Here is a 27,154-nt window from a genome sequence, read left to right on the forward strand (position 1 = left end):
CCACTTGTGACAAAAAAAAGTTTAGGCACCAATGTAACACCCTATACCCGGCCTAGATGACAAAGGCCAAGTCTGGGAAGCTACTTCGAATATTTCTCAAGCACATTATTCTGAAATTTAGTCTTAAGCAACACCAAAAGAGTTTAATAACTGTAAAACATAATACGACAATTTTTATCTTAAAACATCACATGTCTTGAAATTTCTAGAAATAAGCTAATGATACTAATAATAATAAAGTGGCTAAATAATATGATTGTGTAACACCCTTAACCCGTATCCCTCGCCGGAATAGAGTTATGGAGCATTACCGGACAAACGGAATATTAAACCATTCAATTCATACATCAAAAATTAAGACTAATTATATAAATTGTAACATGTTAGACTACTCATTAATTTATTTTGATATTAAATTCTAAACCGTACGAATTTACCTGGACCAAATTGTAGAAGTTACATAAGTGTAGGGACTATTTCGTAATTTTTCCTTTTCCTCGAGTATCTATAGGATCTTGATCTAAAATGTAAAATTCTTTATTTATCAACATATATTTCGTTTCCAATCCATTTTACAATTAATACCCTTTTATTTTAAAAAATTACACAATTACCTGAAACTTTTATAATTTTTGTAATTTAGTCTTTTAACCCCAAATTCATCAAATTAACCATTTTTTCTCAAATAAATATTTATCCAAATATACTAGGCCCTCAACAGCCCATAACAAATATCAAATTCACTATCAAATCCTAATATTTTGACATTTTCACAATTTAATCCTAAAATCAAAATTAAACAAAAATCACTTTACAAAATCATCAAATAATATAATCAAAATTCCAAATACATGGTATTCATCAAAAATCATCAATGGAAACTTTCAAAATTTTTAACAAAATAAAAAACAAAGGTACTGACTAGCTGGGCCTAGTTGCAATAATCTCAAAAACATAAAAATTACAAGAATACGAGTAAATTTACATACCATGCAAAGCAAAGAAGCAACCGAAACTTCCTAGGTCAAAAATGGTGGTTTCGGCCAAGAGTTGAAGAAGAATGAAGAGAAATGATTTAATGTTTCAATTTGTTTTAATTAATTTTAACTTATTTACCATTTTGCAATTAAACATGCCATTTTTTATCATATTTTTTCTAATTGCCGTAAAAAATATAACTAGGGTTTAATTATCACTTAAGTCCTTCCTTAATTATTAATTAACCTATTTAATCACCTAAATGCATTAATTAACAAGTTTTACACCTTTTTTAGCTTAGTCCTTTTTCTTTAATTAACTATCTAAACATTAATACTTCTAAACCAAATTTTAATACAACTATATTGATTCTATAAATATTCTAAAAATAATATTTACGAGTCGATACGACAAAAATTTATGGTCCCGAAACTACTATTCTGTCACCACTGAAAATCAGGCTGTTACAGACCGGGTTCCCGATCCGTTGACCCGATGTAGGTTATTTGTAATTCAGTCAACATAAGAAATAAATTAATAATCCTAAAAAGAAATAATTATATATTCAACAGTTTTAAGATAACAACGGTAAAGTCTCAAATTCGAATTCAGAATCAGATCTAGAAGGTAAATTATTCAGTTTAACAAATCGAAACAACTCAGACCAATAGTATGTTAAATTATTCTCAGATACAGAACAGATCAAAGTAGATGCAGTTTCCCTATCCCCTACCCGCTACACACCATCTCCGATCAACCCAACACACCAAATAGAGGATTGAATACCTATCCAACCCTACACACCAAACAGGATCGGTATGACACGTTCCGATAATTGCAAACTAGTTGCTTGATCAGAATACAAGTACCAATTGTTTAGCCATTGTCTTATAATAGAATACTTCCTCATTTACTCAATTCCTACCCAATGCAGATGCAGATTTCAAATGCCAGTTAATACAGAGGCCTATACGACTATTTAGATACAGTTCATACTTGTAAAGAATAAATCAATATCATTAACAATTTTCACACACAATACACATACAGATTTTTAGTACTCAGTCTTAAATCACAGAATAATAGTTTATATAGTTTAATTTAGTTCATACGGGCCCCATAAAAGGCCTAATTCATGTCAAACGATGCTTGTGACCCGAGGGAAAAATTTCAAATATTGGGCCACACACCCATATGGTTTTACACAACCTAAATAACTAATCCATGTGGTTCCACGCGGCTTAGCACATGCTCGTGTCACTTTCTCATACGGTCCTAATGCACAAATAGAGTGTTACACGGCCAGGACACGGACCTGGACACATGTCCGTGTCCTTGGCCCATGTGAACCCTGCACAAAATATTCTCACACAAGGTTTGGACACACACTCGTATCCTCAGCCCCGCGTGTCTCTAATTCGTGAACAGTGAGTTACACAACCTGCCACATGGCTTAGCACACAACCTTGTGGTTTACACACCTACCACACGACCATGTGGCATTGATAACCATGTTTTCCAGCGTTTGAAATTCACAGAAAGTCAGGTTTTTGGTACGCACCTGAAATAGCTTTGAAGTAGGAACCATGTAGAAGACTCCCGAGACCTAAAACAATCATTCAATAACTAATTAAGCGGTAGTTCGCAACAAACGTTAGGATTAACTTACAACCAAGTTCGTCAAAATGTTTCGACACAAAATCTTAATTCAAACCACAATTACTGTAGCACCAAATCGAAATTCACGAATCTAGAACGTTAAGGAGACTGTTATCCTCGAGACCTTCTCCAAAAGACAATAATCAAACATATAATCAAAGGATTCGAATGGTTTAAGCAAAAAACCAATTTGGAAAAAGTGACAACAACCAACGATTCCAGAAATTGAACAACTAAACTCACGAACTATCGGAAACGAACTTACTAGACAATAGTAGTAGATAAGAAGTACGAATCTAAACGACAATAAACCGAAAAAGATGAGGGAAGAAAAGGGAAAAGAACGAAAAGAAGAAAAATGAAAATGAAAGAAAATGAAAAGGGAGAGGGAAAAGAAGAACGTTTAATTCTAAACTACTGATTAGAATTCTAACATTTAGTAAAAATAAAATATATTCCTTAATGTATGCACTGAAACTCGAACACAGGATCAAGTAGAATACAACTTAACTATCGGACCAACTGACTTATTCTTGACACAAATTACACAGAATTAATCTTAAGTCAACAATTCAAGGAAAGAGGTTAATTTAGAACAAAATAACAAAATTTTCTAAAAAGGCGACTCAAATCCTCAACCTCAAACTTATAAACAAATCACATAGTATCGAATTCCACAATTAAAATATTCATATTTTTGGGGCGTTACAACTCTTTCCCCCTAAAAGAAATTTTGACCTCGAAATTTACCTAACTCAAATAGATACAAGTATTGCTGATGAATCAAATCTTTGAGTTCCCAATTGGGTTCTTCAGTACCATGGTTCTGCCACAGAACCTTAAACAGAGGGACAATTTTCTTTCTCAATACCTTGACATCTCGATCTAGAATCTGAACAAGTTTCTCCTTAAAATTCAGATCTGTTTGTATCTCAATTTCTTCAATAAGGACAATGTGCGACAGATTAGACCAATACCGCCTCAACGTCGAGACATGAAACACATTATGAATCCGATCTAACTCAAGGAGTAATTCTAGCTGATAAGCAACATGTTCAACACGCTTTAGAATACGGTAAGGTTTAATGAACATTGGGTTCAACTTGCTCTTACGTCCAAACCGATGAATCTTTTTTCCACAGGGACACTTTCAGAAACAACCGATCATCTACAGAAAACTCGATAACTTTTTTCTTTAAATTTGTATATGATTTCTGTCGGTCAGGAACCACTTTAAGATGATCTCAAATCAATTTATCTGTATTCTTAGTCTCAAAAACTAGCTCAGGGCCTAAAACTCGATGTTCATCTAAGACAGTCTAACACAATAGTGTACGAAACTTAAGACCATACAGAGTTTCGTAAGTTGCCATCTGAATACTAGACTGAAAATTGTTATTATATATAAACTTAGCCAGCAGTAGATAATCTTCCCAACTACCCCGGAAATCGATTATACAACTTTGAAACATATCCTTCAGAATTTAAAAAACTCGCTCAGACTGCCCATCAGTATGATGGTGATATGCGGTACTAAAATCTAATCGAGTGCCTAATTCCTTATGAGGCTTCTTCTAGAATCGATACGTAAAACACATATCTTTATCTGAGATGATTGAGATCGAAACCCCATGCAGTCTCTCGATTTCAGAAACTTACAGCTTAGTGAGCTTCTACAATGAATAATCTGTCATGATGGGAAGAAAATGAGCGAACTTGGTCAATCTATCAACGATAACCCAAACTGAATATTTTTTAGTGGGTGTTAAAGGCAACCCACTAACAAAATCTATCGTTACGTGCTCCCACTTCCACAAAGAAATCTAACCGGCTGAAGTAATCCAGAAGGAAAATGATGTTCAGTTGTAACACCCAAAACCTGGCCCAGACGTTATGACCGAATCTGGCGATGTCACATGATATGGAGTTTCAAATCGGATTTGACGAGTTAAAACCATTCTAGTTACTTAATCTTTGTTGTGATTAAAACGTATCTCTTTTACTCGGAAGCTTTAGAAATATTCTATTTTAGAAAAATCATTTTTATTTACGAAAACCTTAGTTTTTAGGAAAACCGAGTTTTTGAGGAGTTGCAGTTCAAATAATCATAAAACCATATGAAGTTCCAAGTTAAAACCAAATAGTCCAAGTCCAAAATTACATTCAAAACCCTAAAAAAGTAATAAAAACTAGAAGTAAATGAAAAGTCAGTCTAAAGTTTTACGTGTGGCCACCATCGAGTCCTCCGCTACACCGATCCGTCAAGACTGGGGATTACCTGCACAGATTAAATAGAAAAGGGTGAGTTTTCACAAACTCAGTGTGTAATCCCCACAGAAAACATACATAATAATCATCAGAAGTCAGAAATAAACAGTCTGGGGTCGGAGCCCATTACAGAAATTAGTTCGGGCCTTAGCTCATTCAGATGCAGGATCAGATATAAATTAGGGCTTTAGCCCAATCAAATACAGATGCTGAACAAAATATCAGAATCCTACCCACTAGCCTCTACACACCATCTCCATCCAGCCCTACACACCATGTGGGGATAAAATTGACCCACCCATCCTTACACACCATGTTGTACCGAAACGCGGCACATAAACAGATATTTGTAGTTGAGTTGCCAGATAATAGGCTTAAGAGCCTTTTGACACTTCCTCTAGTAAATCATTAACCCACCCCGATGCAATGCAACATACAATGAATGACATGCTAATATGCAATAATCATTCACACAATCAGTTTAGTATTGTCAGATTCAGTACATATATCACACAATAGATCACATATTTAGAGGTCCAGATAATGTTTACCGACCCTACAGTAAGTCACAGTCGAATTGGGCGACCCGTACAATCTTACATAACAGTTTCAGAAAACAAGGCTCACATGCCCATGTGCCCTGCCCGTGTGGGCCAACACGCCCGTATGGCCCACATGGCCCAAAATAGCCTTGGTCGTATAGATCACACGGCCTGGCCCAGAATTCCACACACCAGTGTGGTTCACCAGTGTGGGCCCACACGTCCGTGTGGCCCACACAGCCCAATAGGTCAAGCCCGTGTGTCGCACACAGCCTCACCGACCAACACACACCTGTGTCATACGCTTGTGTCTTGGGCGCATAGCCTGGCTCGTCAATCACACGCCTGTGTATTGCCATACGTCTTACCACACTAGTAATCACACGCCTTTGTGATGTCGACAGAATCATTTTTTGATTTTCGCCATTTCTCATTTTCTTTGTAATTGAGTACACACCTGGTTCGATTTTGTTGCTAACTCAACCACAAGTATTCCAAAACCTAAAATCGACAATTTCGAGTCCACAATCAATCCTACTTGCGATTAATTAAAATTCTGAAACCAAAAATATTCATCCAACAAGCGATGAACACTTACCGCAGAACTTCGAATTGACTCTATAAATATGGTGCGACGGAAACCTTAAACCCCATGACTTGCTGCTATTAAACCCCGAAGATCAGTCCAAACGGTCAAAGAAATAGATTATCAAAGCATTAAACTCCACTTACCGGACCACAAAAACAGGAATTGCACATAAATACTGCGAATTGAAATAAGAAATTCCAACCAAGAAGAAGAAAGAGGGCAGGATTTCGGCAGTGAAGAAAGAAAAATAAAGGAACACAGAGAGAAAAGAAAAACGTTAGATTGGAAAAATTTTCGAAAAAGAATTCAATTAACAGAATCGGCAATCCTGTGACCACCCTAATTTTCCTCCCACTAATCCACTAACAACCCACAACTCAGGTTTTCAGTACGACTCAAACTCTCAGCCACCAAACCGAGCAAAAAATATTCCCCCTTGCCCACGCAAGGATTCGAACACTAGACCTCTAGCATGCTAATACTCCACTTAACTACTAGACCAGTAGGCCCATTCTGATATGAAATTACAAATAGTTTAATATAAGCTTGTTGACTAGAAGTTAAGGCTTAATTCAAGAAAAAGCTAAAATTTTCCAAATACAAGGTTTGAACTTGGGACTTCCCACACACACCTAGAACACTTAACCACTCAAGCAGACAAATATTTGTGCCAATAAATAGCAAAAGCTGAAACATAAAATTTGGGGCGCTTACATCAGCCTTAACCTTTTGACACATTAAACAATGCGACACAAAGGCAGTCAATTCCCGTTTCAGACCAGGCCACCAGTAAAGTTCTTTGGAAGTCTCGATACATTTTATTCCCACCAGGATGCATAACATAATGACCACTATGCACTTCCTGTAGAATTTATATCCTCAACTCTTTGTCGTTAGGTACACGAATCCGACTTTTAAACACAAAACATTTTCATCGTTCAAACTAAAATTAGAAGTTTCACCTGAATCAATTTGACGCAGATGCTGAACTAAAGACTTATCACTTAGTTGTTTGGCTCGAATCTGATCAACCCAAACTAGTTTAACCTGCAACTTAGCTAGCAGACTTCCGTTCCAAATAAACTCAAACGATCAAACATCGCTCTCAGATTGGTCATCACTCACGACTAAGGGCATCAGCTACAATATTAGCCTTAACAGTATGGTACTTTATTGTAAAATCATAATCCTTAAGCAACTCAATCCATCTGCACTGCTTAAGTTTTAACTCCTTTTAAGTTAACAGATATTTGAGGCTCTTATGGTCGGTGTAAATAATAAACCTTTCACCATACAGGTAGTACCTTTAGATTTTCAAAGCAGATAAAATTGCAACTAGCTCAAAATCATGTGTAGGATAGTTACTCCCGTGCATCTTAAGTTCTCGTAATGCATAAGCTACCATTTTACCATCCTGCATCAGAACACACCCCAGACCGATGTACAACGCATCACTATAAACCATAAACTCCCAACCCGATTTAGGCTGAACCAAAATAGGAGCTTGTGTCAGAACTGACTTGAACTTTTCAAAGCTCGACTATTGTTTGCTAAACCACACAAATAGGGTGTTCTTATGCAATAACTTAGTCAAAGGAGACACAATCAGAGAAAATCTCTGAACAAACCTCCGGTAGTAACTTGCTAAACCCAAGAAACTCTGAAGTTCAGACACATTCTTCGGCTGTTTCCACTCAATTACAGCCTCAATTTTCTTGGGATCAACTTGAATCCCTTCGACAGCTACTACATACCTAGAAAGGAAACCTCTTGCAACTAGAATTCACACTTATTAAACTTAGCATCACCTGTTCTGTTAGCCTGTAACAGAAAATGATAGTGGGTGATTGTTTTGTTATTTTCCTAAAGTTTAGTGACTGAGTTAAAAGTTGAGTGACTGTTTTGTTATTTTCTCAAATTTGAGTGACTGTGGGTATAGTTTTCCCTTCATAATATTATAAGACTATATTCTTTTTTTTAAAGAAATAATTTTTCTTTATACATGAAATAGCTTCTTTTTGAAGTGACCTTCGTTGAAAAAACATTAATTTTTTATACAATATTAAGGGTGAAGAGATTAATGTTTGACAAAAGTTTTAACCACCGTTCCATAAAAATCAAGATGAAAATATTAAAGTTTAAATCAATATAATATACTAAATATATTTTTTACATAATAAAATAAATTCATATCTTAATTTTTATTTAATTATATAAATTTTATTTTAAAAAATTTTAGGAAAGAAATTGATTAAAGGTTAAAAGTACCATATAACTTAAAAATTTAGATATATTTAATATAATTAATTTGATTTTCCATGGGAGGACTAAAATTCGCCTCCGTATGCAAATAAGTTGATTTTGCATCAAAATTAGGCATTCCTACAAACGTCCCTTTGTTTTCTTTTAATGTTGAGTTGAGTTGAGTTGATTTCATTAGAAATGAAAAAAAAATCTAAATTTAACGGGTTTTGATCTTATCTCGATTTTATAAATTTTTCTAAAATTTTTTAATTAAAATATTTGGGGTCGGAATCAAATTAAGGTAAAATTTGGTTCGATGTATTAAATTTCTTTTTGAAAGGTAATGGAACTTCTATAATGCAACAAAACCAATTTTACAGGATAAACGTGTTTAAAAAAAAAACAAACAGGGACAAGCAACACAACTTCTATGCTACACTAACCCCCTGCCCTTTCAAACAGAAAATACAATAGAAATAAATTCGCCACATAGCAATAATACAACTAGAACAGAGGCATGAAACCTCAAAAAATAAGAAACTTTAACGGGAAACTTGACCCAGCTCACTATAATATAAAATTTGCAATAGATCCCTGCTTTTCTTCACCCAGCTAGAGCACGGCTCGATGTATTATTAATTTAAATTATGATATGTGGCATATTCTGTTAGTTTAATAAAGTCTAATGATTGGATTTAATCTAATTTAATTTAATTTTATAGTCATTGTTTAAATGTATATATATTTGCTTAATTTATGAGGCTTTCTTGACAGTATATATATTTGCTTATAATTTGAAAGTGTTCACCACTGTCATGAACAAAGGAGGGCTAAACATGGTTTACTTAGCTTTTCTCTTGTTTTTCAACTTGATTTCATGTTTTCCCTCTTCTTCACATGCACAAAATGCTAACCTTAACCTGCCATTGAAGTCTGTAAACCTAGGCAACTGGCTTGTCACTGAAGGATGGATGCAACCTTCTCGTTTTGATGGAATAGTTAACAAAGATCTTTTGGTATATTTTACTATACACATATCTTTCCCTCTTCTTTACTCTATAGTCTCAATCATTCAATTCACTGAATTTCCATGTTTTTTTATTATGTTTTAATTGGTATAGGATGGAACCCAAGTTCAATTCCTCTCAACAAGGCTGAACAAGTATCTGTGCGCTGAAAGTGGTGGTGGAACCATCATCGTAGCCAACCGTGCCTCGGCTTCCGGTTGGGAAACCTTCAGGGTTTGCTCTTCTATCAACTTTATTGTTTAATGAGTTTGCAACACTTTTGTTCAGATCCATCCTCCTAATATTTATTAATTATTCATCCCGTTTGCATGTGAGAAGCGTATTGGAACTTAAATATAATAATCGTAACGCAGTTATGGAGGGTGAATGCATCATACTTTAACTTTAGAGTGTTCTTCAAGCAATTTGTGGGATTAGGAAATCAAGGTGATACGGGGTTGCGCGCGGACCAAGATCGAGTTGCCAAGTCACGAGAAACTCCTACGAAAGCCCTAAACAATTAGATCTGAAACGAAACAGAAAATTAAAAGATTAGATTTTTGAATTTTCAGATCTGAAATAAAATCCCCAAAACAGTAAAGAATCAAATAGAGAATAGAAATAAGTGTTAATAAGGAATCTTGAAACCCTAGAAGAGATTGCGATTCTGCCCAATTGAACACCCAGATAGTTTTCCCCAAATTTCGGCAATCTAATTTCTCCCAAAAAAGAGTATGGATGAATCGGCAAGAACCCTAGAAATTGGGGATTTTTGGGCTAATTCCTTAAGATAGAAAAAGGCTGAAAACACAATAAGAACAGAAAATAAATTAGATAAATATTCGGCACAAGCAGAAATAAAGAAGAATTGACAGTAAGAAATTAAAAGATAAGTCCTAAGAAGCCTTGAAATCTCGAAAGATCTCACAACTCCCTTCAAACGGCTCTAATCTCCCCTCCAAAGAATATCAATGGCAAGAAGAAGGTTGAAGATGGCTCCCACAATCACAAGATTGTTAAAACAACTTCTAAAGAAAACTCAAGAGAAAAATCTTGGAGAAAACTCAAAGAAAATTCTGCTCTCAACAAATCTGAAATTTTAATAATAATGATAAGTGTTTAACAAGGTGGACAGCCATGCCTTTAAATAGGCCTTATAACTAGTCCTAATCTAATTAGAAAACTAAAATAAAAAAAACTCCTAATTATTTTAATATGGAAATTCGGTCAAAGGTCATTTTATCTGGGACTCTTGGACTGAATATTGACATAAAAATTTAAACTAAGTAAATAAATAAATAAATAAATAAAAATAAAACTTTACAACTTGGGCCACTTTGACAATTTGGCCTGATTTTCAACTAAGTATGGATGGATTTCTTGATTGGGCTGGGAATTTGCTTATTGGGCCTCACCTTCAAGAATTTGGGCTTTTGTGACTCGTATCATTCCCCCCTTCCTCAAAAAGATTCGTCCTCGAATCTGAAAAATCAAATGAACTCGACTTTCCTCTATCGAACGGGACTAATGGCAATTGAGTCCACTGAAAAGAATAGCCATGAGATAGTAAATAGCAACGGAAACAAGCTTGTAGTCCAATCATAAGCATAACAGAATAGGTATAACGTATGTGAATGGACAGATTCAGATTACCATGCAAACAATCTAATTTACTCACCACTGTCTCGTCAAATATTTGAAACAAAGATGGACATGTTTTAAGGCATTCAGTCGTCTCACATTGTTCCCACAAACCATGAATAAATTGCGAGTAATAAATCAAATGGTAAACATAATCGTCACAAGTAGGTATTTGAAAAGATTCACATGGTTCACAGAGTTGCATAATCATACCATGCATTAATCGACGGTCTATAGATTCACTCACACATGCATTATCAAAAACAAGAATCTTTTTATCAACCATCAAAACAGATAGATCATCAATAAATAAAATAGGACAGTCAAGCACGTTTCGATCTAAGTGTTCATCAACACGATCTTTATCACTATCCGAGGAGTACAAAAGTGTTTCAAAGGTTTCAAGCATCTTACCTCGATAAGCAGAAGAATAAGGGTCGATTTTACCTTTTTCATTTAAAACAAACCTTCGCTCATCGGGGGCATAGTGTAGTCGAATCTCCGTTGTTGAGTTAACCTTTGTCAAATGGAACTCAAACTTCATGTACAACCACATAAACTGTTTAAGGCACGAATATAAATTGAAAACAAATTTGGAAAATTTCGTTACCTTATTCTCCAAAACAGATTTGGACAAATTCGAGGATTTTACACAAGGTAAATCAAGAGAATAACAAATCACGCTTCTTTTCGTAATGACTTTATCAACCACAATCGAAGAGTAACAATTAATCAGATCAAAATGAGGGGATCTTTTAAGAACTAAGTCACCAAAAGTTTTATCAATAATTTTCAAATCTGCACTGGACTCGGTTTCTAAAATTTCCTTACCTCGCTTACCTTCGGGATCATGTAGTGTGATTTCATCTTTGCCTAAGTTGATCGTATGAAAGCGTCTTTCATTTGAGAGGTATTGAAGTTGAAAGTTATCTTTCGATCTTTCGGGAACCTGAAAAGTAGCAACACAAGAAAAATTCATATCTTGGTTAGTGGAAACATTCCTCACTACCCTTTCCACGTCTTTTTCTTTTGTTTCTTTTTCTAATTCATTTTCTCTTCTTTCTTCAATTTCTTTTTCACTCTCAATCTCTTTTTGCTCTTTTTCATTCTCTTTCTCTTTTTCCTCACTTGTTTTAACAGAATTTTTCAGTTTGATTTGGTCCTCATGGACTTGTTCCAGAGTGAGCGGCACTAAGGTGAGTTTCTTTCCTTGATGCTTGAAAGAATACCTATTGGTACGATTCGTGAGTGACTTTTCGATCCAGTTGCCACGGTTATCCTAGCAACAAATGGCAGGCTTGAATAGGCATTACGTCGCACACAACTTCGTCTTGATACTTACCGATAGAAAAGGCGATGCGCACTTGTTGAGTGACCCTAAATTGGCATTCGTTGCTAAGCCCTTATAGTTGATAAGGTTGTGGATGCTTGGTAGTGGTTAAGAAAAGCTTTTCCACCATCGTCGTGCTGGCTATGTTCGAGCAACTTTCACCATCAATAATAACTCTAAAAAGCTTACCTTGTACGTGGCAGCGAGTATGAAAGAGATGTTCTCGTTGCTGCTCGCTCTTTGGTTTTGCCAAAGATGATTGTCCATGATCATGACAATCATCATCCATTTTAGGGACACGTTGAGGGTTGCACCTATGGGGCTGGTTATCCCTATCTTCCTTAATTGGATCTCGATATTGATGTTTTTGATTCACTCGTACCTCATTCAAAGTAGTATTCAATGCTTGAAGTGTAGCATTTATTTGTGTGATTGCAGCAGTATGTCTGTCTAACTGTTGTTGGACTTTCATAAGTGCATCATTATTATCACCTTTAGACATCTTCAAAACCTGTAAAAAATAAACACTCAACACTCAAAAATAAAAGTTAGCAAACCTCACCATTAATCACTCAAAAAGAAAAATCAAATTCTCAATGAGGTCGAATTCAACTTGTGAGTTCTTTATCAGAGTTTATATCAACCAATTAGAGAGTGTGAACCAAACTACCAAAGAATCCTAATTTGCACTAGGATGCCAAAAACTGACGAGACACCAATTGATTCGTGTTGCACCGAGGAAGAATTGGGCACACGTTTAAATCCTACTAACACAAAAAACAAGAAGGTGTTAGATATTGTAAAGGGAGAATAAAAAGCAAACAAATGAAAACCTACAGCTAAGAATCAATAAAAATTGTTGAAAACAGAAAACCCGAAAAACTGCGGAGTAACTTGACAACTTCGTTCGAGGTGTTCCCGATCTCAAAAAATCACAAAATTAAATCTGGAATGTCTTCAAATATTGAATTTTTGATCTGGAAAATTTGGGCACCAAATTCAACCCGCTGAATATTTTTTTAATTTTTTTATTGGATTTCATCTTTTTTCAATTTTTTGACTTTTTCGACTTATTTTTTTGCGGGAAATATTTTTTTATATTCAATAACAGTGCCAAAAATATGTATGTAAAATTTCAGATCAATCAGAAAACGTTTACCCACTCAAATGAATTTTTTTTCGAAAATTTTTCTCGGTAAAACTGCTGTTTGTAATTTAAAAAATAGAGATCAGTTTAGAAATCAACCAAGAACACCCAAAACGCCCAAAATCTGATACCAAATGATACGGGGTTGCGCGCGGACCAAGATCGAGTTGCCAAGTCACGAGAAACTCCTACGAAAACCCTAAACAATTAGATCTGAAACGAAACAGAAAATTAAAAGATTAGATTTTTGAATTTTCAGATCTGAAATAAAATCCCCAAAACAGTAAAGAATCAAATAGAGAATAGAAATAAGTGTTAATAAGGAATCTTGAAACCCTAGAAGAGATTGCGATTCTGCCCAATTGAACACCCAGATAGTTTTCCCCAAATTTCGGCAATCTAATTTCTCCCAAAAAAGAGTATGGATTAATCGGCAAGAACCCTAGAAATTGGGGATTTTTGGGCTAATTCCTTAAGATAGAAAAAGGCTGAAAACACAATAAGAACAGAAAATAAATTAGATAAATATTCGGCACAAGCAGAAATAAAGAAGAATTGACAGTAATAAATTAAAAGATAAGTCCTAAGAAGCCTTGAAATCTCGAAAGATCTCACAACTCCCTTCAAACGGCTCTAATCTCCCCTCCAAAGAATATCAATGGCAAGAAGAAGGTTGAAGATGGCTCCCACAATCACAAGATTGTTAAAACAACTTCTAAAGAAAACTCAAGAGAAAAATCTTGGAGAAAACTCAAAGAAAATTCTGCTCTCAACAAATCTGAAATTTTAATAATAATGATAAGTGTTTAACAAGGTGGACAGCCATGCCTTTAAATAGGCCTTATAACTAATCCTAATCTAATTAGAAAACTAAAATAAAAAAAACTCCTAATTATTTTAATATGGAAATTCGGTCAAAGGTCATTTTATCTGGGACTCTTGGACTGAATATTGACATAAAAATTTAAACTAAGTAAATAAATAAATAAATAAATAAATAAAAATAAAACTTTACAACTTGGGCCACTTTGACAATTTGGCCTGATTTTCAACTAAGTATGGATGGATTTCTTGATTGGGCTGGGAATTTGCTTATTGGGCCTCGCCTTCAAGAATTTGGGCTTTTGTGACTCGTATCACAAGGTGTTGTACAAGCTGTTTTGAATGGACCTACCAATTCAGCTACATTTGAGATTGTAAGGAGAAATGGTGATCCCAATAAAGTTCGCCTCAGAGCATCTAACGGTTTGTTCCTACAGGTACTTTTATTTGTTGCACTGACCTCGATTTTGCAATAACTTTCGATCCAAGTCATTGACTATTTTGGTTTTGAGATTAGGCACAATCGGAGACAAGAGTAACTGCAGATTATAGAGGCTCTAGTTGGGACGATTGGGATCCATCTGTGTTCAGAATGACAATTGTAACCACCTTACAAGGTGAATATCAAATCACAAATGGTTATGGACCTGATAGAGCCCCTCAAGTCATGCAGGTAATTAAGCCTCTTTTTGTACTCCTTAAACAAGTTAAAGCAAAGGGTACTTAACCATGGTTTTTCCAGGATCATTGGAATTCTTACATAACAGAACAAGATTTCAATTTCATGTCTTCAAATGGACTTGATGCCGTGAGGGTACCTGTAGGGTGGTGGATAGCACAGGATCCAAATCCCCCTAGGCCTTTTGTTGGAGGCTCTTCAAGAGCCCTCGACAATGCTTTCACATGGGCAGAGTAAGTAAAATAAATCTTCTAGGATCGAAACAAAAAGAAGACCCTTATTTACGTGCGAATTTGGTACAGGAAATATGGGATGAAGGTCATTATTGATTTACATGCAGTTAAAGACTCCCAAAACGGTAATGATCACAGTGGGACGAGAGATGGTTTTCAGGAATGGGGAGATTCCAACATTGGTGAGACTGTGGCAGTCATAGAGTACCTTGCAGCAAGGTTAATTAAGATCAGACTATGTCGAACCATGTTCTATTATATACTTTTCCTTATTTCACTTCATTTTGAAGGTTTAATTGTTGGACAGATACGGTGGAAGACTAGGCTTGGCTGCAATTGAATTGATGAACGAGCCACTAGCACCTGGTGTAACTTTCGATGCACTTGCGAAGTATTATAGAGCTGGATACGATGCCGTAAGGCAGCACACATATGCATATGTGATCCTATCAGCACGTTTAGGACCAGCTGATCCACAGGAGTTCTTCTCGTTGGCTAGTAGCATGAATCGAGTAGTCATCGATGTGCATAACTACAACCTGTTTTCAGATATGTTCAGCAGCATGTCCGTGCAACAGAACATCGATTATATCTATAATCAACGAGCTTCTGATCTCGGACGCTTGATCTCGGCTAATGGTCCCCGGGTTTTTATCGGTAAATTTGAGTCTGAAAAAACAGTTTAGTTTTAGGTATGCAAATGTAATAGGAATATGCATTTGAAAGATTTTTTTTTTTTTTGCAGGAGAATGGACAGGAGAATTTGGTCGAAACGATGCATCAATGGATGATTATAAGAGATTTGCCAGAGCTCAGCTAGATGTATATGATCCTGCAACATTTGGATGGGCATATTGGACTTATAAATGTGTGTACAACCATTGGAGCCTCAAGTGGATGATTGAGAATAACTATATAAACCTTAATTGACCACTATGATGCTGTTTTCTTTTCTAAGAAAGATTAGAATAAGATGTAACCTTTAGCATTTAAAAATGCTAATTTATATTTTATGCGTATTTTAACTAAGTTTATTTATTTTTGTTTTCTAATTGTTAGAAAATGATTTGTGCAATCATAATTAACAATATTAAATTAAAATTTTACACTTGAATTTAATTAAATAGGTAATTTTAACTGAATGAAAATAATTTTGTTGTAACGATGACAATCATTATAACAAAAAGAAGAGGATGGAAAATTTCAAACTCTCAAACAATTTTTGTTTGCAAATGGCTATGGTTGTAACGATATTATTATTTTTCGCTTGCTCAAATAATTTTTTTTTTAAAAATAAGATAAACAAAACAATGTTTGCAATTACAATAATACATCGCAATAACAATTAATTTTAAACCATAAACATAATGTTTTTACATCAATTATTATTTGTTTGGTTCGATTCTTAATTTATTCATATTAAATTTTTATTTTGAATTTTTTTGATTTGTTTTGACAAAATAAACATGAACTTTTCTTTAATTTTGTTTTTGAAAAAATATTTTGTATATATAATTTTTAAGTTATTTTCACTATTTTAAATATAAAATATTTATTTTTACATCACAAAAATTAAAATTAATTATAAATTAAATTAAATTAAATTCGGATAACCACAATTTTAAATTAATTTTTTTTTTAAAGTTTTTCTTGCCCAGCCCTAACCCCGTGAGGCAACTTATCACATTGCCATTGCATAATTGCTTGAACATCTCTAGAAATCAAGAGTAAAACCTCAGAGGCCCCCATGTGCAATGCTATAAGTTATTTAGACCCATGTGCGATGCTATAAGTTATTTAGACTCATGTGCAATGCTATAAGTTATTTAGAAAGTGCTTTTATATATGGTAAAGTGACGAAGGAAGAAAAAAAGCAGATGGCTTACTTATAATTTGACATTATGTATTTACTTATATAATCTGGAAGTGTGCCCCAAAATGTCGTAAACTTTCAAAGCAAAGGAAGGCTGAACATGGTTTACTTAGCTTTTCTCTTGTTTTTCAACCTTATGTCATGTTTTCCCTCTTCCCATGCACAAAATACAGACCTTAAGCTGCCATTGAGGGCTGTAAACCTAGGCAACTGGCTTGTCACTGAAGGATGGATGAAACCTTCGCGTTTTGATGGAATCATTAACAAAGATCTTTTGGTATATTTTACTATATGCAGACCTTTCCCTTTTCATTACTTTATAGTCAATTCAGTGAATTCCCATGTTTTTATTATGTTTAATTGATATAGGATGGAGCTCATGTTCAATTTCTCTCAACAAAGCTAAACAAGTATTTGTGCGCTGAAAATGGAGGTGGAACCGTCCTAGTAGCCAACCGCATCTCACCTTCTGACTGGGAAACCTTCCGTGTCTGTTCTCTCATCAGCTTTATGTTGTATATAACTTACATTTATATAGTTATTAAATAACTACAATTCTTAGATTCATTCTAATTTAGAACAATTCAAAAAATGCACCTTTTGTTTGATGCAGTTGTGGAGGGTGAATGAGTCGTACTTCAACTTGAGAGTGTTGAACAAGCAGTTCGTGGGATTAGGAAATCAAGGTGTAAAAGCTGTTTCAAATACACCTACCCATTCAGAAACATTTCAGATTGTAAGGAAAGATGATGCTCCCAATCGAGTTCGCCTTAAAGCATCCAATGGTTTCTTCCTACAGGTACTCTCTTGCACGGACTCCAATACGTAAATAGCTTTGATTAGTAAACCATGGATATATGTATTTGATAACATACATAATAAAGAATAAATGTTAGTTGAAGTCATTGACTATTTTGCTTTTTTCATATTGTAATTAGGTACAGTCGGAGACACTAGTAACTGCAGATTATACAGGGTCTAGTTGGGACGATAGCGATCCATCTGTGCTTAACATTGCAATCGTAAACACCTTACAGGGTGAATATCAAATCACAAATGGTTATGGCCCTGTTAAAGCCCCTCAAGTCATGCAGGTATGGCTCTTTTAACTCCTCAAACAACAAGTTATAGCCATGGTATTCGAAATGATTCTTTATGAAAACCATGGTTTCTTAGGCTCACTGGGATTCTTACATCACTGAGCAAGATTTCAAATTCATCTCTGCAAATGGACTGAGTGCCGTGAGGATACCTGTAGGGTGGTGGATAGCACAGGATCCAAATCCCCCTAAGCCTTTTGTAGGAGGCTCTTTAAAAGCCCTCGACAATGCTTTCACATGGGCCGAGTAAGTCAATGAAACCTTCTAGGATTGAGACAAAACAAGACTCTTGTTCTAAACAATCTAATGTTTTCGATGTCTGAAATTAATGCAGGAAATATGGGATGAAGGTAGTTGTAGATTTGCATGCAGCTAAAGCCTCACAGAACAGATTTGAACACAGTGGAGCAAGAGATGGTTTTCTAGAATGGGGCGATTCGAACATCGACGAGACCGTAGCTGTAATAGAGTTCCTTGCAGCAAGGTTAAAGATGACACTAACCACTTCCATGCCATGCCATTATCTATTACGTACTTATATATAATTGTTAGACAGATATGGTGGAAGTCCAAGTTTGGGTGCAATTGAATTGATGAACGAGCCTTGGGCACCGGATGTAACATTAGATGCACTTACGAAGTACTACAAAGCTGGATACGATGCCATAAGGAAGCACACAAATGCATATGTGATCCTATCAGCTCGTTTAGGACCTGCTAATCCAAAAGAGCTCTTCCCGTTTGCCCGTAGCTTGAATCGAGTAGCCATCGATGTGCATTGGTACAACCTCTTTACAGATATGTTCATCACCATGATTGTGCAACAGAACATCGATTATATCTATAATCAACGATCTTCCGACCTTGACAGCTGGATCTCGGCTGACGGTCCCCCGATTTTAATTGGTAACTTTAAGTTTTATAAGGTTTTAGTTTTAAGTATACAAATATAATAGGAATGAATTTGAATGGTGGTGAAAAACTGTTTCTTTGCAGGGGAGTGGACAGGAGAATTTGGTGCAAAAAATGGATCAATGGAAGATTATAAGAGATATACAAAGGCTGAGCTAGATGTATTTGGGGGTGCAACTTTTGGTTGGGCCTATTGGTCATATAAATGTGAGGAAAACCATTGGAGCCTCAAGTGGATGATTGACAACAACTTTATACAGCTTAATATGAGATGATTAAACACTTGACTAATTTATAATATAGTTATTTCTGTTTATGAACTATCAATATATTAAATAGACATTATGTTGAATTTAATTTTCTATCTATACCATAATATTGAAGTTGTCCCAAACTTTCATATGCTTCAATTGGAAATTTCATTTCGCAAATGTCGTTCAAGGTCATTCCATCATTAGCAAATAATGAAATAGGAAATATTTATATTAGTGTTGGTATTTTTTAAAATTTAATTTGTATTAAAAATTATAAAATTTTTATATATTAATAATTAATTTTCATGTATGCTAGATTATAACACATCTATAAACAAATTATTTGCATGTAAAAATCATATACCAATTTTTGATACACAACAATATAAACACCAATATAATTATTTGTTTTACGTATATAATGATGTTCAAAAACATTAACTTAATTTCTGGAAATATAGTGAGGCCATATTGTAATACTATTTAATTACCTATTTACAAACATTTTTCTTTACAACTCAACATGGTTGAACAATTTACTTAAAGGCTATTTTTGATAAATTAAATATTAAAAATTAAATGTTGAATTTAAATTATAAAATTTGTTTTGTGTATTATTAAAATTAAATATTAAATATAAATTAAATTTTTTGATAATAAATAATATAATCTTAGAATAAAATAAAATAAAGTAACTAAATTTATTCTTTATTAAGTGATAAAAAAGTCTCCATCTACTTATTATTTTTCATACTTTTTAGTTAAAAAAATTTCTATCAAATAATTTTCATCAAATGTACTTAAAAATTAAATTGTTGAAAATATTAATCTTCAGTCTAACCCTTCATAAAAAAGGGCCTAAAAATTACATCATTTGTTTTTAAGAAAAGAGTGGCATAAAAGCATGCGTGAATGATTTTTTGAATTGCTATTTCATTGGTAATATATACTAATTTTTAATGTTATGTATTAATTTTATGATTTGTATAATTTATTATTTAATTTAAAAAATTTATGTGTTGGTCTTAATTCTTAAACATAATGATTCATTTGACTCTCTAATTTTTATAAAATAAAATCATTTTACCTTTTTGATTAATTTTTTATCTCAACCCTTAAACTTGCGTTGTTTGTCAAATCACCTCAAAATAGATGAAAAAATTAACATTTGTAAACTTTGCTGACGTGGCATATATGTAGAATTCCATGTGGATGTCATGTCAACAATTAATTAATTTTTAAAATTTTAAAAAACTATAAAATTATTAAAATTATTAAAATATTTTTTAATATTTAAAAAATTAATTAATTGCTAATGGTATACATATGGACTACCATGTGAATGCTATGTCAACAAAGTTAACAAATTTTAACTTTTTCATTTATTTTGGGGTGAATTGGCAAACAATACAAGTTCAAGAGTTAAAAGAGGTAAAGAATTTAAATGGAGGGCTAAAATAATTTTTTAGTAAAATTAGAGAGCAAAATAAGTCATTATGCCTTCAATTTATTACATGTTTATTACAATTTGTCATAGTACTTCAATTTTTTTTTAAATATCTATGTGGGTATTTTAAATTTATATAATTTTTTTTATAATTAAGAGTAGGGATTAAATCTAAATTCTCGTGTTACAATACAAATACTCTTATCGTTAGACAAAAAGATTATTGGTAAATTTATATAAATTTTTACACATAAGTTTCATATATTCATGTTATTTTCATTTTATTTTTTATTTTGTGTCGCAACATAAATCATCTTATATTTTGTAAAGTCTAGTAAATGATATGTTTAAATCGGGTGGTTCACATGCTGAGTTACCAATCAATTTAGAATATTATTTAACCAGTTAAAAAAAAAGTTAGTGTATGTATGATAAATTGAAAAAATTTAAGTAATGAATTTTTATTATTAAATTTTATAAGTGATTTCGTAAATAAGTAAATATAAGTAATGAATATAATTATATTGTTTGATAAAAGTAAATATTAATTTTTTAAAAGTATTTATTTTTAATTTTAACCTTATTTTAGATAATTTTGATGAAAGATAAATATAGTAATTTAAATATTATTTTTAAATGATAAAGTAACTACTTACTTACTTATTTTATTTTATTCGAACACTTCAATTAATAAATATTTATATTAAATAAAAAGTTAAAATAATTATCAAACACATTATGTTGTTGAAAATTTTTACTTGGAATAAAATAAAATTTTTTAATAATTTATGAAAATTATTTTTATTTTAATTCTAAATGATGTATTAATTAAGTTGATTTTCACTGTTTATTGAGAAGTTAATTTAGAATTCATATCAATTTGGTGTAGGAAAACATTTAATTTTTTAATATTTTGAAGGGGGAAAAAAAAAGACACCTCCTAATATATAAAAATAATACAAATTTTAGTATTCATAGGTCGTCTCTGTGTAATTTGATCGTAGCATCTTGCTCGATTATTTGTCAACAAAAATGTTATGAAATAAAAAATAATTTGGTTAGAACGATGACGATGATTACAATGGCGATGACTATAATGAATTTTATTTGGTACCCGACCATTGAATAAAGTACTACAGGCAAGCATAAATAACATGGTCTAACCAAAGCCCTTTACAGTTTCACTTGATTTCAAACTCGAAGTCTCCGCCACTACTACCAGCTTTCTATTCATCGCTCAACCCAATGGCAGTCGCTTCCAACTCGCTCGTTTCTTTCATCCACGGCTCATTGAGTCAACCCGGAAGGACCTCCCACTTTCTTCCTTCACCTTCTCTTTCTTTCCCCGGATCTCGCTCGCTCTCTCTGAAACTCACCCGCCGCTCCAACTCGCCCCTTCTTTGCTCTTTAGATGCAACCAACGCCACAGATAAGGACACCCCAATCGAAACAAGTAATCTCTTTTTTTTCCCCCTTTTTTACTCTCAATTTTCAGTTTTTGAAATCTTTATGTTCTAAATAAAATCTGGGTTTTTTTTGCCCCTTGATTTTTCAGGGTTCCCAGCTTATCCAACTGTGATGGACATCAATCAAATAAGAGAGATATTACCACACAGGTGAACTAATTTTATTATTTTTTAAGCTTTTCTTTTGCTTGTTATTGATATATGTTTATTGGGTTCTTTTTTATTTGGCTTGTAGATTCCCATTCTTGTTAGTGGATAGAGTGATAGAATATAATCCAGGGGTATCGGCTGTTGGTATAAAGAACGTGACCATAAATGATAACTTTTTCCCTGGACATTTCCCTGAGAGGCCCATAATGCCTGGTGTTCTCATGGTTGAGGTATTTCTTTTTCTCCTTTTTTTTCTGAATTATTGGAAATTTAATCACTTTGTTTATGATTTAAATTTTGACTTTTTTTTATAGTAGGAACTGGATATAGGATGTATGTAAAATGTTGTTTAATTTTTATCTGATAACTTTTTAATTATTAATCTAACAAAGGAGGTGGTAGGCTGGTCCTGCTTTGTGATTACCTAAGTTGTAATTTTTAATATCAACAGTATTAATAATGGTGAGGGTGTGTAATCAAATCCCGGGCTGAGCTATGCTCAGAAGCTGGCACTTGACTTAAAATCCGAGGCTCAAATCTCAGCTCAGTTTGGATTGAATCTCAGTTTTAAGCTCCAGCTCTATTAACATTGAACTGCTTGAGCTTGTTCGATTAAGCTTATTTACTTGGTAAAAGTTGATCTCAATTCCCTTGCTCTACTTCAAGCTTGATTATTATACATTTGTTCCAAATTTACTTAACTAATCAAAGCTTCATTAATCAATTAATGTTTCTCAATACATAATCTAGCATCTTTCTATAATTGGATTTTTAGGAATGTGCAATGTTTCTCTCCCTTTTTCTTATATATATATAGAGAGAGAGAGAGAGAGAGTTTCTTTTACATTATTCACTGGATAACTAGTTCTGCATTCTGAATGTCAGCAAGTTTTGACCTTAAAGATGCTATTTTTGCTATGTAAATAGGTTCTTGGATTATTCAGTTTCCAAAAATTAACTCATTAAGATCTCTATGAACTATGATCAAAGATATTGCTATTGCTACCTGCATGCATGAAACCGCAGATGTATAATTCTAGCCAGTTTGGTTTTTGGTCAATACTCCATAGCTCTGCACATAGTAACTTTCACCCTTTTTTTTTCTTTTTTGGTCATACCTCATTTTTCAATCACATAAATAGAGTAGGGTATAGATAATCTTAGTGCTGAGGTAAAATATGGTTGCATGAAGCCTTGGTAGCAGTTTATGACGACATAGATGTAAAACTAGGGGCTTGACTACATAGATTTGTTAGGGAATTAGCTGTGAAGTCTCACCCCTGAGGCGCTATTGGCAGCTGACATGAACTTGCGTAGAATATGTTAGCATTAATAAGTACTATCAATATATTTTGATTCTTTTCTTATTCAATGCATTTTTTTCTTGTTGAAAGTCAAGCTTAATTAAGCTCATTGCACATGTTCTGAAAATTGTGGCTTGATTTTATGCCATTTGAGATCCTTGTTTCTTCATATAATGTCTCGCTTTTTGGCTACTATGTACTTTTATGCATTTACATCCTTTGATATACTGTGTTATTATTTTTTCAATTTTATACTTTTTGCACCTCCTGATAGGAATTCTGTCTGAGCAAACTTTGAGTTACATGATTGGTAATCCCCCTCAATGCAATGTTTTATTCTGGCTGTGCTTGGGAGCCACTCCTTTAACTTGAATGATAATGCAAAGGAACTAAGAATGATGTTTTACACCACTTGTTTATGGCCTTTTTTGCATCGGTTTTGTTCCAAATTAGTAATGGTGTCATAATGTCACCTCATTTCAGGAGATTTACTGTTCAATATATATATATTTTTTTATTCTCGAAATCAACATTAAATTGGCTTGATTTGATTGTCTGCTACTTTGCCTCTTTGTTTTATGCAAGTATTGTGGTATGGTCTTTGACTACTGCTGTATATCTTCTTTCATTCTTCTGTTTATTTCTAAAATTAGCTATTCTATATTTGTAACCAAAGTTTTGACCATTACCAAAGCCTCCTCTGCCAGTGCTACTTATTTACATCAAAGTCATCTTTATAGTTGCTTAGGGTACGCTTTACCTTTTAGCATTCTTTATCCTGAATAACGTGTGCATAGGAAGGGAAAATACAAAGGCAATTAGAGAAACCACGTGGAGCATGGAACAAATGTGTTGATGGAGATGATCTTGGTGTTTCTACTATTGTTGGCTCATTCACGATCAGAATGATTAACTTTGTCAATCTAGTAACCTAGAAAAGAGATGAATGCTCTGTTAGCACCCACAATCTTTTAATCCAATAATTCTTGAACTCTATTTCTTCTTGGTTTCTTACCTCTCTCTGTCCACCACATGTTTTGGTGGACCTTAAAGGTTGGCGGCTTCATGTTACCATGAAGATACCCCAAGGCGGCCTAGGTTACCAAAACATGTAGACTCTTGTTGCAGGGGTACTAAAAATTCGAATTGATAAAGATGTTTGTTATTTAGATGACCAATTTCCTGAATACCACACTGATAATTTCATTTTTAGTATTATTAAGTACTAACAGAAAACAATTGCTTGGTCTAGGCGATGGCCCAAGTTGGAGGTCTAGTTATGCTGCAACCTGAGGTGGGAGGTTCTCGGGAAAACTTCTTTTTTGCTGGAGTTGACAAAGTAAGGTTTAGGAAACCAGTCATTGCAGGAGATACTTTGGTTATGAGGATGACACTTATTAAGCTGCAAAAGCGGTTTGGAATCGCAAAGATGGAAGGGAAAGCATACGTTGGAACTGACTTGGTATGCGAAGGTGAGTTCTTGATGGCTACTGGTAGTACTTGATTGTCTCAGTATTTTATACTTTGTGTATCCACTAATTTTCGGGGAAATCACCAGCCGTGTTGTACCCGACGCTTTTGTTCTGTATGCATCCCTTTTTAGTGAGATTTTCATTGGGGTTTTTTTCGACGACAGTATGTTTGTAAGTTTCTTTGTACTTTGCAGACAAAGAAAAAGGTTTTCTTGAGGTTTCTTCTATATGTTTGTAAGTTTCTTTGTACTTTGCAGACAATGAAAAAGGTTTTCTTGAAGTTTCTTCTATCATTTCATGTAGACTGAAATCAGTTATCAGTTATGAAAAAAAGAGGTTTAACAATTTGCAGTGACCATTTGGTACTATCAACTATGATGTGGAATATATGCAGTGTTCAATTAATTTTATCATACATGTAAACTATTGGGTTATTTCTTGAGGACTAGGTACAGATGAGGAGAAATAAATGCCTAACCCTTTTCCATAAATTCACTGCTATGGAATTATAAGTAATAATGCTGAAAGGACTATAATTGCAGGGGTGAGACATTTTTTATTTGGAATAGAACCTGAACTCGGCTCAATTATTATTTAGTCTAGTTATCAAATGATCCGAATTTAATGCTTGATTCGAGTAGTGGGTAATTCCATTCGAGTATTTTTTTTTAGTATTTAAATTTTGGTAAAAAGATCTTTTCAGTTCATGCGAATTTTGAAATTGGGTAAATTGGTCCCTCTTAAAAAAATTAGAATTTATTAATTTTGAAAGTAAGCAATTAAGGATAATTAATCACAATATTAATGTGTTTCATGAGTTGTATATAATTTTGATTGGTATTGTAGCAAATTTAGTCTTCTATGTTTATATATTTTGTCATTTTGACCTTAATTTTAAAATTTTCAACAAATTCAACCTTAATATTTACACAAATGTTGTTAGATAAATTTATTAAATTAGGACCAAATTGACAAAATATGTAAACTTTGAGGGCTAAAATTATTATTATATCAATTAAAATTATGTACAATTAATTATTCTTAATTGTTCACTCTCAAAATTGATAAAAATTAAATTACTTTGATTTTTTTTAGAGTTCAATTTACTCAAGACGAAAGAAATCTTTCCACCTAAAATTTTTAATTAAAGTTGATATACAAAAAATATAAAAAAAATTAAGTTTGAAATCAAATAAGAGAATGTAGCTCATTTTTTTTTATTATAATCCAACAAGTACACACTTCATTGTTGGACTTGACTGCTACATTTTTGGATTGACCTATAGGTATATTTGATGAAATTTTTTAACATATATGGATTTTGTTTTAAATTCTATATAGTTTCTTGAAATAAACACTTTATCAAATATTATTTTTATAGCTTTTAAGTACAAATTTATTAATAATCTCAACATTTGTAATCCTAAATTTATTTCTAAAAAAAAAAACCCAAAGAAGGGGTTATCACAGATGTTGTGAGGGTGTCCTAATGTTGGCTCCCAATGATGTAGCTGATGAATGCATTTAACCATTTTTTTTTTTAACTTTTTTGCACACAAAATGTAGTGGGACTTAGTGGTAGGAATAGACTATGTCTTTCATACACCCATTGAGGCCGCTTTACCTTTATTTTGCTTTTAAGTTGGTAGGAGACATCAATTATCACATCTTTTGTTATAATGGAATCTCTTGCTCTACACCCATTCACTTGTTTACATGTGTTAACATCCCCCCATCTTTGTATCACTGAATGACCCTACTGCAACAAGTATTGCTCACCACTGCCAATATTTTATGTAGTCAAGTTTAATATCTTTCTGTTTTAAGAAAAAAGAATGTACCCCCTGGATTTTGATTAACTGTGGTGAAAGTTGATAGCATTTCATATCAAATTTCTTCATCTTGGACCCCCCATTTTTATTTTTTCTTCATCAGTGAGAAATTTTCATTTTCATTCAATAAAATTTCACTTCCATTATGATTCACACTTCATTGTTTTTAGTCAATGGACATAAAGATTTCACACTCAGCCCTCAA

General features: G+C 33.4%; 3 protein-coding genes across 4 annotated transcripts; all 3 read left to right on the plus strand.

Moving 5' to 3' along the window:
* Positions 1 to 9,116: 9,116 nt before the first annotated feature.
* Positions 9,117 to 16,075, plus strand: LOC107952319 (probable glucan 1,3-beta-glucosidase A). Its single transcript, XM_016887582.2, has 9 exons — positions 9,117 to 9,296; positions 9,402 to 9,521; positions 9,662 to 9,734; positions 14,549 to 14,664; positions 14,745 to 14,900; positions 14,970 to 15,139; positions 15,209 to 15,358; positions 15,447 to 15,796; positions 15,885 to 16,075. The coding sequence occupies exons 1-9, from the start codon at positions 9,117 to 9,119 to the stop codon at positions 16,067 to 16,069; spliced, it is 1,500 nt and encodes a 499-aa protein (XP_016743071.2). The 3' UTR covers positions 16,070 to 16,075.
* Positions 16,076 to 17,015: 940 nt separating this feature from the next.
* LOC107951687 (probable glucan 1,3-beta-glucosidase A) lies at positions 17,016 to 19,418 on the plus strand. Of its 2 annotated transcripts, none has more exons than XM_016886809.2 (8): positions 17,016 to 17,289; positions 17,382 to 17,501; positions 17,626 to 17,811; positions 17,951 to 18,106; positions 18,189 to 18,358; positions 18,447 to 18,596; positions 18,669 to 19,018; positions 19,109 to 19,418. In XM_016886809.2, the coding sequence occupies exons 1-8, from the start codon at positions 17,113 to 17,115 to the stop codon at positions 19,297 to 19,299; spliced, it is 1,500 nt and encodes a 499-aa protein (XP_016742298.1). In that variant the 5' UTR covers positions 17,016 to 17,112; the 3' UTR covers positions 19,300 to 19,418. The 2 variants fall into 2 exon arrangements, with proteins under 2 accessions (XP_016742298.1, XP_016742299.1); XM_016886810.2 differs by having other exon boundaries at positions 18,050 to 18,106.
* Positions 19,419 to 21,706: 2,288 nt separating this feature from the next.
* LOC107951686 (3-hydroxyacyl-[acyl-carrier-protein] dehydratase FabZ) lies at positions 21,707 to 25,462 on the plus strand. Its single transcript, XM_016886808.2, has 4 exons — positions 21,707 to 22,178; positions 22,281 to 22,341; positions 22,427 to 22,571; positions 24,898 to 25,462. Exons 1-4 carry the CDS (start codon positions 21,971 to 21,973, stop codon positions 25,147 to 25,149), a joined length of 666 nt encoding a protein of 221 aa, XP_016742297.1. The 5' UTR covers positions 21,707 to 21,970; the 3' UTR covers positions 25,150 to 25,462.
* Positions 25,463 to 27,154: the final 1,692 nt, after the last annotated feature.

Source organism: Gossypium hirsutum, chromosome A02 (assembly GCF_007990345.1).
Source record: "Gossypium hirsutum isolate 1008001.06 chromosome A02, Gossypium_hirsutum_v2.1, whole genome shotgun sequence".
Taxonomy (NCBI): Eukaryota; Viridiplantae; Streptophyta; class Magnoliopsida; order Malvales; family Malvaceae; genus Gossypium; species Gossypium hirsutum.

Coding starts and splice junctions, on each gene's coding strand:
- LOC107952319 (XM_016887582.2), top strand. CDS start 9,117: ATGGTTTACTTAGCTTTTCTCTTGTTTTTCAACTTGATTTCATGTTTT. Junction 9,522..9,661: donor CCGGTTGGGAAACCTTCAGG/GTTTGCTCTTCT, acceptor ATCGTAACGCAG/TTATGGAGGGTGAATGCATC. Junction 9,735..14,548: donor TGTGGGATTAGGAAATCAAG/GTGATACGGGGT, acceptor TCGTATCACAAG/GTGTTGTACAAGCTGTTTTG.
- LOC107951687 (XM_016886809.2), top strand. CDS start 17,113: ATGGTTTACTTAGCTTTTCTCTTGTTTTTCAACCTTATGTCATGTTTT. Junction 17,812..17,950: donor CCAATGGTTTCTTCCTACAG/GTACTCTCTTGC, acceptor TATTGTAATTAG/GTACAGTCGGAGACACTAGT. Junction 18,107..18,188: donor AAGCCCCTCAAGTCATGCAG/GTATGGCTCTTT, acceptor ATGGTTTCTTAG/GCTCACTGGGATTCTTACAT.
- LOC107951686 (XM_016886808.2), top strand. CDS start 21,971: ATGGCAGTCGCTTCCAACTCGCTCGTTTCTTTCATCCACGGCTCATTG. Junction 22,179..22,280: donor GGACACCCCAATCGAAACAA/GTAATCTCTTTT, acceptor TTGATTTTTCAG/GGTTCCCAGCTTATCCAACT. Junction 22,342..22,426: donor AGAGAGATATTACCACACAG/GTGAACTAATTT, acceptor TTTGGCTTGTAG/ATTCCCATTCTTGTTAGTGG.